Raw genomic sequence first — 14,911 nt, 5'->3', positions numbered from 1 at the left:
GAGGCTTTATACTATACCATTTGTCCAGGGTATTTGTAGGCGTAGCATTGGGCTTTACATTCCAGTAGCAAATAATTAAATAATTAATTATTAATCTAATAATGAAGTTATCTTATCTGTCCAGAAAGGAAATACGAAGCTTGAACCAAACGTCCTTGCGGTGTGGCTAGACATATCCTCAAGTTTCGTGAGGGATGTTGCCAGGAACTCTGACGTGCAGGAATGAGTTTTGCTATACGTATCCACCCCACAGAGCTTCTGGGGGTTTCAGCATATGACTGCTAGCGTGCAGTTTGATTGCGTGATTTCCGGCAGATGGAGTTATAGGCAAAGTAGGCCCGTAGTACGTTGGTCAATAAAGTAACGATCTGCACTGGCGGCGGCGGATCTGTTGGTTCAAGCCGGGTATTCTTCACGTTGCTCAGCTCATTTCCCTCGTAATGGCAGGCGGCACGGCGCCAAAGAGTATACGGCACTGTCTCTCTAAGCTAACGTAATTCACGGTAGCGGCAGAAGATTGCGAACAAGTCGAACACGCAGCTCTGAGGATTTCAAATAGAACTTCCCGGCGATGCCTGCGCCCGACACAAAAGCTTGAAAGGATTGGGCGGGGAACCGGAAGGAAACGGTGAGTCGTCGAGGAGAGATAAGATAGAAGCGAATTAAGGAAAAAGAATTCTTGTAGCGAATGGAGGGGAGGAATCGTGTGTCTTTTTCGTGGCGCGCTGTACGGTTCATCAGCTACACCAGCCGGAAAATTGGTTTATTGATTCTTTCTCGATGCGCGCGAGCCTCGCGAGTCCTCGGAGAGCGAGCGCGCGCGAAGCAGGACGATATCAAAATTTGCGAGGCCAAATGTAGCAAGCTTTAAGGAGGGCGAAGAGGAGATCAGTTCCCAGAGCCGGCCGTGCCGAAGTGGAAGAAATAAATTAAAATAAAAAGGAATAGGAAGCCAGTGCGAGCGACTTCGACTAGACCATCAAGGGCTGTTCTTCCTACATCGTGACGGAGCGAAGCGCTACAGCGAGAGCGAGCCGAGGAGGAAAGGCGAAGCAGCAGCAGCAGCAGCAGCCGAGGGTTGGCGCGACGCGTGCGCGATCTCATTCACGAGGTGGTGGGCGGGTCCTGATTTTTCGGTGGTGTCGTTCAAACGGCTTCCACTGCGTTCCTGGACTGTGCTCGGCTGTGCGCTCAGTAGCAAAAGACTCCCGATGCACGAGGTGAAGAAACATCCGAAGAGAGGAGCAGCGAAGGCAGGCATTCTGCTCAAGAAAGGAGGTTTCGTGGAATGAGATGGAGCTCTCTCGAAGCCGACAGCGTCGACGACGCATGAGGGCGATCAGGAGAAGAGAAAAAAAAAAGGTGGAGAGAGAGAAACACGCGCTTTATGCTCTGCGGCGCGCAGCACGCTCACTCAAGGAACGAACCGAGCGAGTTACTGGTGTCGTGCCGAATGGAATTGAACTTCGAGGGATTACTTACGACGCCATCTTAGCCTTGATGCGTGGATGTAGAAAATTAGTATGTGCGTTTGTGTGAGTGCGTGAACGAGTTCTCATCCTCTTACGCCACCATTTCTGTTGTTGTTGTTTTTTCTTTTCTTCGTTCCGTTCTACTATCCTTACGGCCGCGTACGAAAGAAGGGGTTGGGGCGGTGAGGTGGCCTCTTTGAATCAAGGAAGCATATTTGTTCTTGTCGTTCGATTCTCGCTCGGGATTCGGTGTTGGCTCTTCTAAGCATTCGCTTCTTACCGTGAAACAGAGACGTGCATTTGCGCCGAAGAAAGAAAATGTCGAACCTGGCCTTGCGTGGCATTAAGATAAGAAAGAAGTGGCGCACATTGCACCAGTCAGTGGCAGAAAACAAGATTCGGCAAAGACAGCACTTAAAATTGCTAACGTGTTCGACGTGTAGTAAGATTCTTTTTGCTGATAATGTATTCGATGAGTGTGACGCGCGCGCCGAAGTACAACCCAAAATTGTGGCTTTGCTGCACCAAAGCTAACATTTACACCGATAATTAATCCTACTATTTTAGCTTTCGTGTTCCTAGGTGCGTGTCTTGACTGTGACGCATTCCATGAGGTTTTTTTTCGTATTCCATGGGTAGCGTGTTTATTTCAAGTCACATACACTGTAAGCTGTTTGAATACTTAAATGGTTGTGAACATTGATAATTTCCTATTACGACGTTATATATGCTTAACCCAAAATCGGATTATATTTATAGTTATTACACCTAAACGAATGGCAAAGACTCCCAAGACCTAATGGATTTAAGCCTGAGAGGTGTTTAATTTGGCTTGACTTTTGCTCCAAACGAAACGCAATGGCAGTATACGGTTCATACTTTGAATCTGCATTTGGCAAGGTCGGGTATGAATACATTACGTTTAATTATTTAAGATTATTTACGGCTGTCACGATGTCAATCAGATAGCGATACCAAAACTGTTTGACAAATTTTCCTAGGTATCGGAGGTGGCGATGATTTTGCACAAATAATTATGCAGTATCGAGGCTTTTCGCTACGCAACTCTGCGTACACCATATTCTGTAACAGGGCTGTATTAGATACTGCTCGATCTCACTGTGCTAGGTCAGAACATTACAGGACGATCCGGCATCTGATGCGGAAATTATGCGATTGCATATCAATATACACTGACGATTTTATTGGGATAAATGACTTTGCTCCAAGCGTAGGCTTCTTGCACGGGGTATAATTTTGCTGTAGGTTACGGTGCACGAAGTCAGATGATTTTGTGGGTAGCCTAGTGGAAAAGGTAGGGAGAGGACTGTGGGTAGGGCTTCTTGAGGGAGGCGAACTTTCCCACAGCGTCTTTATATTCGATTTCGCTTTCCTCTGCTTCGTGTGGTTCTATCAGGCGGAAGAGTTGTAAGAGTTGTTAGTTGGGGAGGCAGATCGAATTTGGCGTTTGGCTGGTGAGCAAGCGATTAGTTAGAAGGGTATGGGTATGATGGGGCAGTGGCTGTTTGGAGTGCTTCTGAAGAGGCTTCCCTCTTCTTTATGTTACGCCAGTGGTGCTTATGCGGAGTCAGGTTAGGGTCATCAAGTTTCTCTCTAGAAGCGCAAAGCATCCGTGCATGCCAGTATAACCTAAGTTGCTTTGGGATGTTAAACCCCGTCGACAAAACGATACTACACCTGCTCGCATCTGACGGAGATCGCGCGTCGCTGGCAAGTTTACTCGAAACGCCTGCATGATTTCATATTGTATCTCGTTCTCCTAATGCGCATCGATCAGATCAGCTTGATCGAAAAATAGGTTTTAAATTAGAAACTGCTACACGTTTATCGCTAGCTCTTCTACCGCAACGCGTATCATCGCAGCCTTGCTCACGCTGGCACTAAACATTTCAAGAAAAAAAAAAGCTGCTCACATCTCGCCAACCTATCACGTTCCAGATTAATCTTGGCCTCTGCTCTTTTGAGTTTCTCCTACGTTGCCTTCTCCGATTCTTTGTCGTTATCTTAATTCCTTTCAGTTTAATTTTCGGGGGCGATATATAGCTCGGTGTGGCTGGAGCTTTTAGTCGCATTACAAAGTCCAGCCCCACAATGACGTCACAACCTGGCCGTAAAACGCTGTCCTGAGGTGTCGGTACGCTGGGAGAGTAGCTTGCTTAAACAGAAAAAAAAAGAAGAGAGAGATACTGAAACATAGAGAAAACAACCGAGGTACAAAATTGCAGCTTGCCCTGGTTTGAAGTGAAGCGCAGCAAGCTATCAAGAGACGCGAAGGGAAGTTCTAGGCGACCCGAAGAACAATGAAAACACAAACGCGACAGCGGGAAATAAAAAGTCAAAATAGGAAGGACGGTGTAGAGAGAGTTCAATTTAGGAAAGCCCCGATTGGCGAAGGGAGCTTGCTGATGATCGAGCTCGCCATTTGAAAAATGAACACTAATGGCTGTGTGGCCGTCGGGCACGGAAGAATGAAGCGCCAAAGGTTTTTGAAAAGAAAAAGTGAGTTAGCAGAAGAGACATAATGGCGAGGTTTGATTAAAAAAGAGATGAAAACGAGAACTCTTGCGAAGCCGAGCGGACGTTAACGTCGCCTGCTCATCCAACAAAGGAGATCTCGCACTGCTGTTGCTGCTGCTATGCCGCGACCACTGAGGGGGTGGGGCTCTCGGCGAGTAGTTATTAGTTCGAAAAATGACCAAAACGCGCCGCTGCCACTCGGATGGAGCGGTTTTCACTGCTTCCAGGGTAGTTCAGTCGACGAGATGGCATTTCCCGTTAAAAATAAAAAAAAAATAAAAATGAGAGTTCCTGGGCACATCGTTTTCGATCAACTTTACCGGGGCGGCGTCTCACGGAAAGAAAGAAAGGCGATGTTTGCAAGATGTATCTGACGTCGCCCTAAACGGCATGCTGCTTCCGAACTAGGTTGATTAACGTAGACAGCGTTCGTAGTGCGCCTCTAAGAAAGTAGCGATGTCATCGATCAGGTTATGTCCCTCTTCGCGCCAAAAAGCGTCGGCGAAAATTCGCATAATCGACGGAAATGTCGATGCAGTTTATCAAAGTTCTTAATAATGACGAAGAAGTGTCTCGAACATGTTTGTTTTAGCAGGAAAGGCAATGTAGCTCGTACTCGCGTGTTAAACATATTAAAATTTGTTCAAATAAGCGCCCACGGCGAGGGCTGCCATCTCTACGTAGAAAACGGCAAGCGTGTTCTGAAAATTGGGGCGTCCCTACCCTCCCTAGTGTTTCGAGAGAAAACACCCGCGTCTTCCACTCTTAACGAAAACACGCGCTCATCTTCTTCCCTAGCACGGTCGTTTCGGAGGTATAACCCGCGAAAGAACCCGACCTTGCGTAAACACGGCGCGCCGAGCGCCCGCATAAGTACACTGAGCCCCTGCAGCCTCTTCTCTCCTTGTTGGCCCTCCTATTAAAGACCCTTTATGCGCGCAGCGCGTCCCTTCCTTTCTTCCCGTCGTTGTTCCCGTCCGAGCACGATTCCTTCTTTCGGGGCCAAGCTCGGCCGCTGGGAGCCGGAGGCGCATCATCCGCTTCGCAACTCCTTCGCGCGCGCCACCGCCGCCACTTATGAGGCACTCTCCGAGCGAGCTCGCCTCTCTCGACACATTTGCAAGTCGTTTCTCTCGATAGCCCATTAGGTCGAGCGCGCGCTCCCTCCTCATCCTCCCTAGGCGCCCCTTTTCAGTTGCCGGTCGCGGCTTTGGGGAGTCGCAATTCTTAATAGCCCGAAGAGGTCGTCGGGCAGAAGCGAAGCCGCTCTCATTTGACACCCCGGGACTGCTTCGGAGAATAGGCACAATGTTGCTGCGCTTTGTTCGGGCCTTGTTTCCTGGATCTCGAAAGGGCAGGTCACAGGGCTGGGAGGCTACGTCGCTTGTATCCGCTCTGTGGAACCTGGACAGCGAGCTAATGTGGCAGAGAACTGGTCACTAATCAGTCTAATGAACGGACTGTCTTTCATATAATCTTTCCATAGAAATATGTTTGTTTTGTTATTCTGGTTCTAACCGTAACTTAGACTGTATTACTATTGCCGTAACACTAACTGAGCCATTTTCTGCGCTACTTGAGAAGCAGTGTGGCAGCTATTACTGCGGGTGCAGGGCTATATTGCGTCATTACATTTTGCTGAGTACTTTACCTGATATTGAGTGGCTGCGAGGAACGTCCCAAGGGGAAAATAATTTAAAATTATAAGGTTAAGCTTGGCAACGGCAAATTGCCATCGCACCCGACCTTTATGCAGTCCATGGACGAGAAACGAATTTTCTCCGACGCTGCCGGTAAACGGAGCTTTCAAAGACATCAAATGATGATGATGAAATAAAACGCATCCACTTTGTGAAGCAAACAGACGTGTCCGTTACTTTAGCGTGTTGGGCAAAAAATATCGAATGGGCGAGCTAGAATCGATACGCGAGCATATCAGCGCTGGAAAGCATCTCATTTCTTCGAAAGGCACAAATTTGAAAAGTGTTGAAAAGTAAAAAATTTTCACATTCAAAAGTAAAATTGTCACTCCCTAGCAGAAGTGCATTTTTATAGAACCGGATTTAAAACTGCTGAGTAAAAAAAAAAAAAATAAAGAGGGCAGCGCGGCGAAAGAAGGAGGCAGACAATGAAGAAACAAAAGACGGCCAACTGACCGAACCGTCGGTGCTAACGGTCCCAACTATGCAGCACGACACTGGAAAGGCACGCACGCCATGTCAGCGCGCCGGAACACATTTTCCCCGATCGTGTTCAGCGACGCGCCTTCAAACAGTACCCCCTGCAGCACGCCCAACAACCCTTTGGCTCCCTTTCTCGCTTTTCGTCCGTTCCGCCTTCCCTACGCCGGACGTGCGGTAATCAACTTCCGGCTGGAAAGAGAGAAGCAGGAAGCAGAGAGGGAGAGACAGGATGGTTGAGAGATGGGAGGAGGCGGCCACCCTTTTTACAGCCCGGAGGCCAGCAGCAAAGCATCTCCGACGAGCGAGCAAGCTCCTCGCAACAGCTTTAACGAGCTGTGCTACTGGCACACACTGCGCGTCGTCCCGCGCTGCCTTCCCTCGTCGCTTGATGCGGCGTAAACAGTTTAGAAGCGCTCTCTCTCTCGCGAACTCACGCATCCTCGCGGCAGAAGCAGCAGCTAGGCGTGTTTTAGCGCGCTTGTCCCTCTAGCCTGGGAGTCCACTCCGTTTCAACACCACTGCGTCCAGCGGAGGCTTCAGTGCATTCGCTAGTCGTCCGTTAAATGGGGGCACCCGCTTTTTTGCTAATCGGCTATCAATTTGCATTTATGCTGCGTCTTCGTTAATGTCCTCCTCAACTGCCACTCGGCTTCCGCCCTCTCCTCCGTCGCCCGGAAACTGGCTTTTGTTCGCACTCGTTTCTTTTTTCTCGCACCCGGCGCCATTTCGCGCATCCTGATGGCCTTCGACGCTCTTTGAAGATTCTGTGTACGTGTGGCCCAGTGTGTTCGAATGGAAGGACATCTGTTCGGTAAACAACCGTTCACTTAAGCCTCATTATTAACAAAACTGCCTGTAACTAAGTTATATATTTAAGGAAGTAAGCGCTTTCCCTTTTAAGGTAGAGGCAACATGCTTCCTCTCGGATCTGACGGGCGATTTCGGAAACCCTTTAATGCCGATCTAAAGAGCCCTAACTGTGCAAGCTCAAAAGTTCGAGTTCCGCCATCATCCTTTGACCTCTGCTACGTAGCTTGCCAGAGTTCGGAGAGATATGGCGGAAGGCTTTGTCTTATAGTGTGCGTGCTTATGATGGTAGTGGTGGTGATGATGTGGACGACGATTATGATGATGATGAAAGTGTTGGTGGTGGGGGTGACGCTGTTTCGCGGCTGAACACTACACCTCGCAATGTTTTACTAACCACGCCCCGTTAACTACAACATCGGTTTTTAAACATCATATGGACCCCCCCCCACACACACACACACACTCATATTTTTGCAGGTAATACGGGCTGAATGTTGTTCTAAGAAAGATGTATGGAATGTGAAGTTTGGTTGGGTTGAGGGACAACTTGCGGGGTCGCCCGGGCAAGCGCTCTCGTAGTCATGGATTACTTTGATGCTTTTGAAAATGATTTCTTTCACTCGTTTGTGCCTAACATTGGCACAATGCTGTAGATACAGCCCAAGTACACCTTAGCTTCTAATTGCTGGACAAACCGTATTTATCTCCTACAGCTAAAATTTGTATGAGGAAAGCATCTTGCTACGGGTTATTTATCCAAGCGCCTGCCTCTTATACGCCTTTGTATGAATTTTTATGATTTCCGCTCTGTAACACGGTTACGTACACGTAAAATCCTGGTCATTCCTAAGGTCTTACACTCACTTCCTTTCTTGCCCATTCCTAGCTACTTTTTTTTTTCTTTGTGGTGGAAACTTCGCTTCTACAGCAGCACTTTTTCCCTTCCTCTCGGTGATTTCAAGCCGACCACTCGGGCAGTGTCATTGGTGACTGCGCTCCGGCGCCTTCACGGAGATCTATTCGCGTGTCTCCCTCATGCAGCGCCCTCATTTAGTAAAAACATAATAATCGCTCTAGATTTACTGATTACTTTTTCTGGGCTCCTTGGAGGAATTCTTAAATTAGATTTTAGTCGCTTACCTGACACGGAACCATTTCCGAAACGGAACAACTTTCTGCCTGCAGTTATTTCTGTCGCTAGTTCACCGCCTGTGTGAAGTGGCCGCATGCCAGCAATGTCGTCCTTTCCTCCGAAGTGTTCGGCTTTACATCGCCTCCGCGTAGAAACCGTCCATTGTGAGGCATGTCTCTACCCGTGAAGTAGCCGAAAATTGACAATACAGGCGCAGGTGACATCGCAAAGAAATGTTTTTGCCTTGTTCCTTGTCTCACCAGAATTGGTTGAATACTTGTGTGATACCTCTGTTGTGATTCTCAAACGCTTCAGCAATGACAATAAATGATTATTAGAAGATATAAACTTTTTGTAAACTTTGGATTTGTTTTGCAGCGCAGCTACAGTACTTACCTTAATTGCTTACTGCGAGGTATATACCCTATCGGTTATTATTTTCATGTACATCAGTTTTACTTTCATTTTAATGTTATGAAGTGAAATTTGTTTGATTTCTTCTTTTTACAAGGGCTTTGTTGTCATCAATTCTTTCTACCCTTCTCATTCGTAATTCCCACCATAGGCCAGTCATCGGTAGAAAACAAAAAACGTAAATATATGTTTCTTCTTTGGTGCAGGTTGAATGCAAGAAGGCGCAGCCGAAAGAAGTCATGATGCCCAACAACGTGGCACGGGGAAGAGGTGCCGGTGAGTTGAAACATGGCTCTCTTTTTGAACTTCTTCCACTCCTTTGGTCCCCATCCGAAGTAATCCCACGTTATTATACATACATTCACCTTCTTTCTCTCTTCACCAGTATTCTACTGCACACCAAGTACGTACAGCGATGCTCTTACATTACTTGAAAGATTCTTTCGTTGTCGGTGTGGAATTAGCCTTTTTCTGTTGTTCTGAAGAGTGGTCTCCGAGGAATGCCGAAGTGTTATTTGATATGTGAAGTATTGGGCTCGAAGTTTCATTTTTTTTTTTTTTAATTGGTAAGAGCACTCAGTAGGCAGATTTCGTCACCTTGCGTTTTCTGCTGGTTACTACAGCCTCTTTATGGAAAAATATCTTGGCTGAACGAAAATTTCTTGAACTTTATAAGACAACACTGAGAGTTGAGACCCTAGTCGCCAACTAAATTGCAAAGTTAGTGTATTCGTACTTGTTTGTAAAATGGTTACGGTACTTCTCACAAGTCCTCAATCATAATAGGAGATATTTTCAATAGCATACAAGTTTTAGTCGTTAATTCACATTTTGAGCAATCAATGCTAAGGCCACTTGATCTCGCTTGTGACTGATAATGAAATTAGTAAACTTACAGCTGACTAATTTGCTTTCTCGCAGATACGTAGTACTACGCGCAAAGCGCTTTTGTTTAACGTGATTTGGAAATCTTGACGTCCTTACTTGCCTGAAGCCTTGGAATAATGCTCGACGACCTATATTTCAGGCTTGTAGGGATAACCTTAAGCATATTGTATTTCGCTTGTTCTTCTAGGATTAGAAAATACCAACTATATTATGTCACCTGTCTACTAGGTGGTGTTTAATCAATTGCTTTTTTTATTGAATTGAAGTTTATTTGCACTAAGTACAGCTTACATGATACAGGAGGCGTGAAGAAAAAGCTGCCACAAGGACAGCTTAACAAAGCCTCACGCCACCGATTTGGCATTTGAGTAACACAGTCATCGACTTGGCGTCTGTATAACATACTTTGGTTACAACATTACAACAGGATATATATACACGTAAAAAAAAGATAAAAACAATTGCAGAACATAAATTACCATTACATTTGACACTATAAGGAAGCATATTTCATGACAATTATAGCACAAAATTAAGGCAAGTAACATCATGATGCCGCACAGCATTGTAAATTTTATAAAAATGATTTAAAACAACGAGTTCACACATATTGCAGTCCGAGAAACGGCTCTTAATTAAACAGTGGTGTGGAGTTAGGTTCGAAAAATTAGATTCGAAATTAGAATAAGGTGTTAAGGAGCACGAATGAAATAAAAACCGAAGTTCGCGGCTTCATTTTTTATTACTTTTGTCATCAGGTGATACAAGTATTTGCGGCGTATCGGCCGAATTCTCACAGCATGTCTTAAGTTTCAATGGACTTACATTGTGTATTGTCAACTGTCTTGTCTCTAGCCACCTAAAGAACAAAGAGAGTAAGACGGTGGTACAAGTTAGTAACGACCGAGTGTTTAAAAAGGACAAAGGCAAGAAAATGGCATTCCGTAGAGCTTCAATGGGTAAACGAATGCGAAAAAGCTAATGCTGCAACCGAAAGCAAGAGGAAGTTATGCCGAGAAAGAGCCGAGACCGGTAAAATATAGCGCACGAGTACCGAACCCGAAAAGCAAAGCGGGATTTGGCGGGAGGTATATATGACAAGAGAAAACAAAACAGCGACGGGAATGGGATAAAATAAACCGGACGCGCGGAGAGAAAAACAAGGAAGGGAGCAGCCTAGAGGAGATGAGAAGGAGAGAAGAACAAGTGCAAGCTGGCCGAGGAGACAAAACTGTTCGTTCGTGGCAACGGACGACACGCGCACGCACGCACGCTCTCCTGAAGCTGCGGCAGTAAATAACGCGAAGAATCGCCGGGCGACCGGATTAGAAGTATCGTCAGAAAGAGAGCCTCCCGCTGAGGAAAAAAAAAGGGAGAACTTGGGGAACGGGGGATGGGTGTCGAGAAACGCCTTCGGCACAAGACCACGACGATGCAGACGCCCTGGGAGGCAAAAACTTTCCTGCGCCTGCTCCTCGCTTCTCCTTTCTTCCCCCTCTCGATCCCCTGCCCCGATTTCTCCTTACTTTTTCTCCCGCATTATCTTTGTCGCCGGCTTTGGTCGGGATACGGGGCGCACCAGTAAAAAAACGCCGCGTAGCGCCAGCTCCGCTGCACCACCGGCAGAACGACGGCACAAAAATAAAAATGGGGAGAGAGCGAGGAGAGGATATGACGAAGAAGAAAAAAGAAGCCGGAGGAGCACGCGGGGGAAGGTGCCTTCGGAGCGTGGGCGGGAAAAAAATCGGGATAAAGAGGACAGAGAGGAGATGCCATCGAGCCGAAGGTTGCAGAAAGCCAGAGAAGAGCCGCTAAGGAAAAGGACGCAGGGGAAGAAAAGTGCGCACGGCACCCAGAAAGCAGGCCACGATACTGAACATGACAGCGGAGACATTAATAATGATCCCTCTCAAAAGGCTGGCGGCGGCGGCGGAGGGACTTAAACGCGGGCTGCACGCGGGAGCGAAGCCCTCCTCCTCTCCCTCAAAGCTTCTGCGTGGCCCACGCCTGCAGAGTAGAAAAGAAAAAAAAAGGTATGGGAGGGGGCAGGAAAAAATGGCGAACAGGGAAGAAAACGAGGGAAAGGCCGGCGGTGGAACAAGAAGAATAGGGGAGCAAGGCGGGCGTACTGCCTGGCAGCGCTGCAGAGTCTGGCAGGGGAAGCCCGCCTCCTGCCAGGAAGGCGCTCGCTACAAAAGCAAGTGTGTAACCCTAATGGATCCATTTTTCCCTTGGCCTTCACTCCTGCCGCTCCTTCTCCTCCAAACCGCCCTCTTGCCTCCTTCCTTTTCGTTCTCTCGCTCGCTCTCTTTTGTGTCCCTCGTATCGCTTCCCCCCCCCCCCCCCCCCCCCCCCGTCTCCACTTCGCTCCGAGATCCTTGGCTTGTGCACCGCCGCGTTCGAACGTTCCCGAGCTCACAGCAACGTTTCCTATACGCTTCGGGATGACGGAGCGAAGGCTCGGCCATCAATAAGCCGCTCCTTCCAAGCGACCCAGGCGCGCGTGCCGCCGCCACTGACGCTCCATATTGGAAACATTTTGTCCCCCTTTTCCAGCAGAAGACCGTCGAGCTTTTGCGTTAGTCTGTCTGTCGGCGCGTATCCCTACGCGGGAAGAAGTCCCTTTTTTTTTCTGGGGGGAGGGGGGTGTCCCCGGGGTGCGAGAAGCAGCAGCGGGCCTCGCTCATTGTCGCCCAGTTGGCGCCGAAGCCCGTTGTCGTCAGAAGGGCGCCGCCGAGGCGTCGTTTGTTCCTCGGCTCTTTATCGGCTCTTGATGAAGCTGCGCGAGAAGTCGCGGGTGCTAACGCGGGCCCTGATAGAGTCGCCACCGTCCGTTGTGGCCCCACCGTCGTTTCGGACACCTCCTTCGTTAGGAACCGAGTGATGCATCTTTCGATGCCCAGTTTCTCTCCCCTTTTCTCTCTTCTGGCTCCTTCATTGAGCGCGCCGTTAACTGTCGCTTTGTGCTGTGCCCGTCCGTCGGCGGCAAATGGGGCAACCAGACAGTTAGCGCGATCGCAAAGCATTGGTGTGCTCTGTTCTTTAAATCTGTGCTCATGTTTGGGGCGAACACAGTGCGCTTAAAATGGACGTTTTACTCTGGAAATCGCTCTTGAGATAGTGTGGTCCTTTTTGTCGGGCCTTATTACACACTGACTCAGAGCATCGAAGCTGGGTGTGTATGTGAGCGTCATTCAACATTGCAGGCCGAGGCTTTATGAGCACTTCGCCTCGATAAACGTGCCAACGCGGTGCCTTTTTCGAACAACGGGCACGGAATTTGCTGTGTGTACCGATACCAGAGAAAAGAAAGGGGGGTAGGAACGCAATATACTGCACATGCACAGCAAGATTGTTGAGGAAAAAAAAAAACTGCCAGAGTCGTTGAATAACAATAAATGCCCTCATCAACAACTTTGTTTCTTCGCTCCACTTACCGGCTCTGCTGTCTGCTTGCTTCTTATGTAGCGTTCTGTGCACCATTTCCTAGTAAAAAAAAAAAACGAGCACCTATATAGCTTCGCCGAAATTCGATCTCCGAACGGATTTTTGTATCTCTTCCTTTTCGCTGACACCTGTCTGCCTTACTACGGTGATCATGTCTCCATGCGCGTCGCGCTTGCCACGTGTAAATCACGTGTTTCGTGTAATTGCTGAAATAAATTTATGCTTGCGTATAAATAAATTCGATCGTGGCTTTAAAAACGCGAAGTGCACGCATTAATTAGTCGTCCGCATTCAGTGAACGAAGTACCTGAAGGTGTAAGCTGAGAATCACTTAGCTCGCTTCATTTTCTTGTGAAAGTGAGCAGGTTGGCGGGGTACTGAGCGACGTAAATGAATATTCTGTGGTTCACGTCCCCTTGAGTTACTTGTGCCGCATCTAACTTCACTTTATTTGATTGATACCTTATAACGTGCACGTATCGTTCGAATAAAAGTACGCTCACTGCACTACAGTCCCAGGTATTTCAAACTGTGGAGTATGATATGCCGGAGTTTAGAAATGGGTGGTATGCTCTGGCGCCCAAACACGCCGCGCTGCGCCGCTGGCCGCCATGCTTGTGGTGCAAGTAGCAGACGAACACCTTCTCCGCTAATATTCGCGCGACGCATTCAGATTGACGTTTGGAACGCGCGAGCATGGGAGATTAGGCTCCCTCGCTGCGCGCGTCAGCCGCAAGAAATTACGTCGTAAATAAACGCCGCTTCGACGCAACGACACTTCTTAGCGCTGCTCAGGATGGAGAAACGGATCCACCGACGTCGTAGGCTGCCTCGAAACGCGGGTAACGGTCAGTGGCAGCAGTGCTCCCGTGAAAACTAGAGAATTGTTCCTTGCACAAAGAGGGCCATCCACTGTTGCAGTGGTCGCTCGATCGTTAAGACACCAAATCGTGCTAAGTGGTGGTGGTCAGTTTTTCCCCTGTGCGGCGTGCGTTTTGACAAAAAGTGGACACGCGAGAGTATGTAGCCGATACCCGTTAGTCCGCGCTTCATCCCAACCGTGTCTATCCTTCGTGTTGGCACCTGTAAACACAGTGCACGGTGCGGTGATCGAGCTAAGCTGGCAGATTGCCGAGCCAGGTGGCGAATCTGCATTATCGCCCTGTCACGAGCATAGATTTCCGGTAGTGTACGATCAAAAAAAGAAAAAAAAAAGGCCATCGCTGTTGTGGTCACGACACCCTCAGGAAACAAAAACGCATGCCCCAAGAACATTTTTCAAGGTCCAAAGCAGAAAAAAATCGCAGATATCATTTCATACAAACACGCAACCGGTTTATGGAACTATTCCCAGTGGATACCAGTTGGTTCTCATTGAGTTCCAGTTCGAACCAATTCTATGGGTTCTGCTATCTGCTATCGACAGGGAATCGTTCCATAAAACAGTTAAACCAGTGCCGATTGACACTTAGCTAGATTTAAGTCATGTGCTATTGGTGCCCCTTGTCCTGCGCTTATTCTGGATGCACCTCGTCCCGCAGATAACACCGATGTTAAAATCTGAAGCGCCATGTCTGGGTCAGATAGGTAGTCGAGCTAGGAATCAACAGTCCTGCGTAGATACATCGTCCAGAGTAATACAAGAGCACCGCAGACCCACCGCAGCCACCTGGTCGCGTTCTCTTAATTAATTCCCCTTTAGTCGGCTTGAACCGCATACGGCTTTCCGGGTTCATCACTCGCCGCTGTCCGGTCTTTCATTCCGGAATAGAGAGAAGCCCAATCCGCAAACAACGTTCTTCGCTACGCCCGTTTCACGACCTTTGCTCGAGCAGCGCCGCTAACCAGCGCAGGTAGCCACCCTAAGTGGCGTTTGTTTACGACGCAGCTATCGCGTGCAACAGCTATAAGCACCGATTTTATATGCATGCCGATTTTAAGCAGCACTAATCCGCCGTCATAACATGACGAAGGCACACTTTCGCTGCAAGACTGGCAGGAGTTCGTCTGCTACGTGCACTGCTACG

General features: G+C 48.1%; 1 protein-coding gene across 6 annotated transcripts in view; it reads left to right on the top strand.

Moving 5' to 3' along the window:
- Rbp6 (RNA-binding protein 6) overlaps positions 1-14,911 on the top strand; it is a 553,757-nt gene that overhangs the window by 469,696 nt on the left and 69,150 nt on the right. For all 6 annotated transcript variants that reach the window (XM_084599398.1, XM_084599400.1, XM_084599397.1 and 3 more), the window contains one exon: positions 8,756-8,825. In XM_084599398.1, coding sequence (XP_084455524.1) covers positions 8,756-8,825 — 70 coding nt within the window. The remainder of the gene's footprint in view (positions 1-8,755; positions 8,826-14,911) is intronic.

This window comes from Amblyomma maculatum, chromosome 3, assembly GCF_055883805.1.
Source record: "Amblyomma maculatum isolate TAMU_Amacu chromosome 3, ASM5588380v1, whole genome shotgun sequence".
Lineage (NCBI taxonomy): Eukaryota > Metazoa > Arthropoda > Arachnida > Ixodida > Ixodidae > Amblyomma > Amblyomma maculatum.
This window is presented reverse-complemented; position numbering and strand designations above follow the sequence as displayed.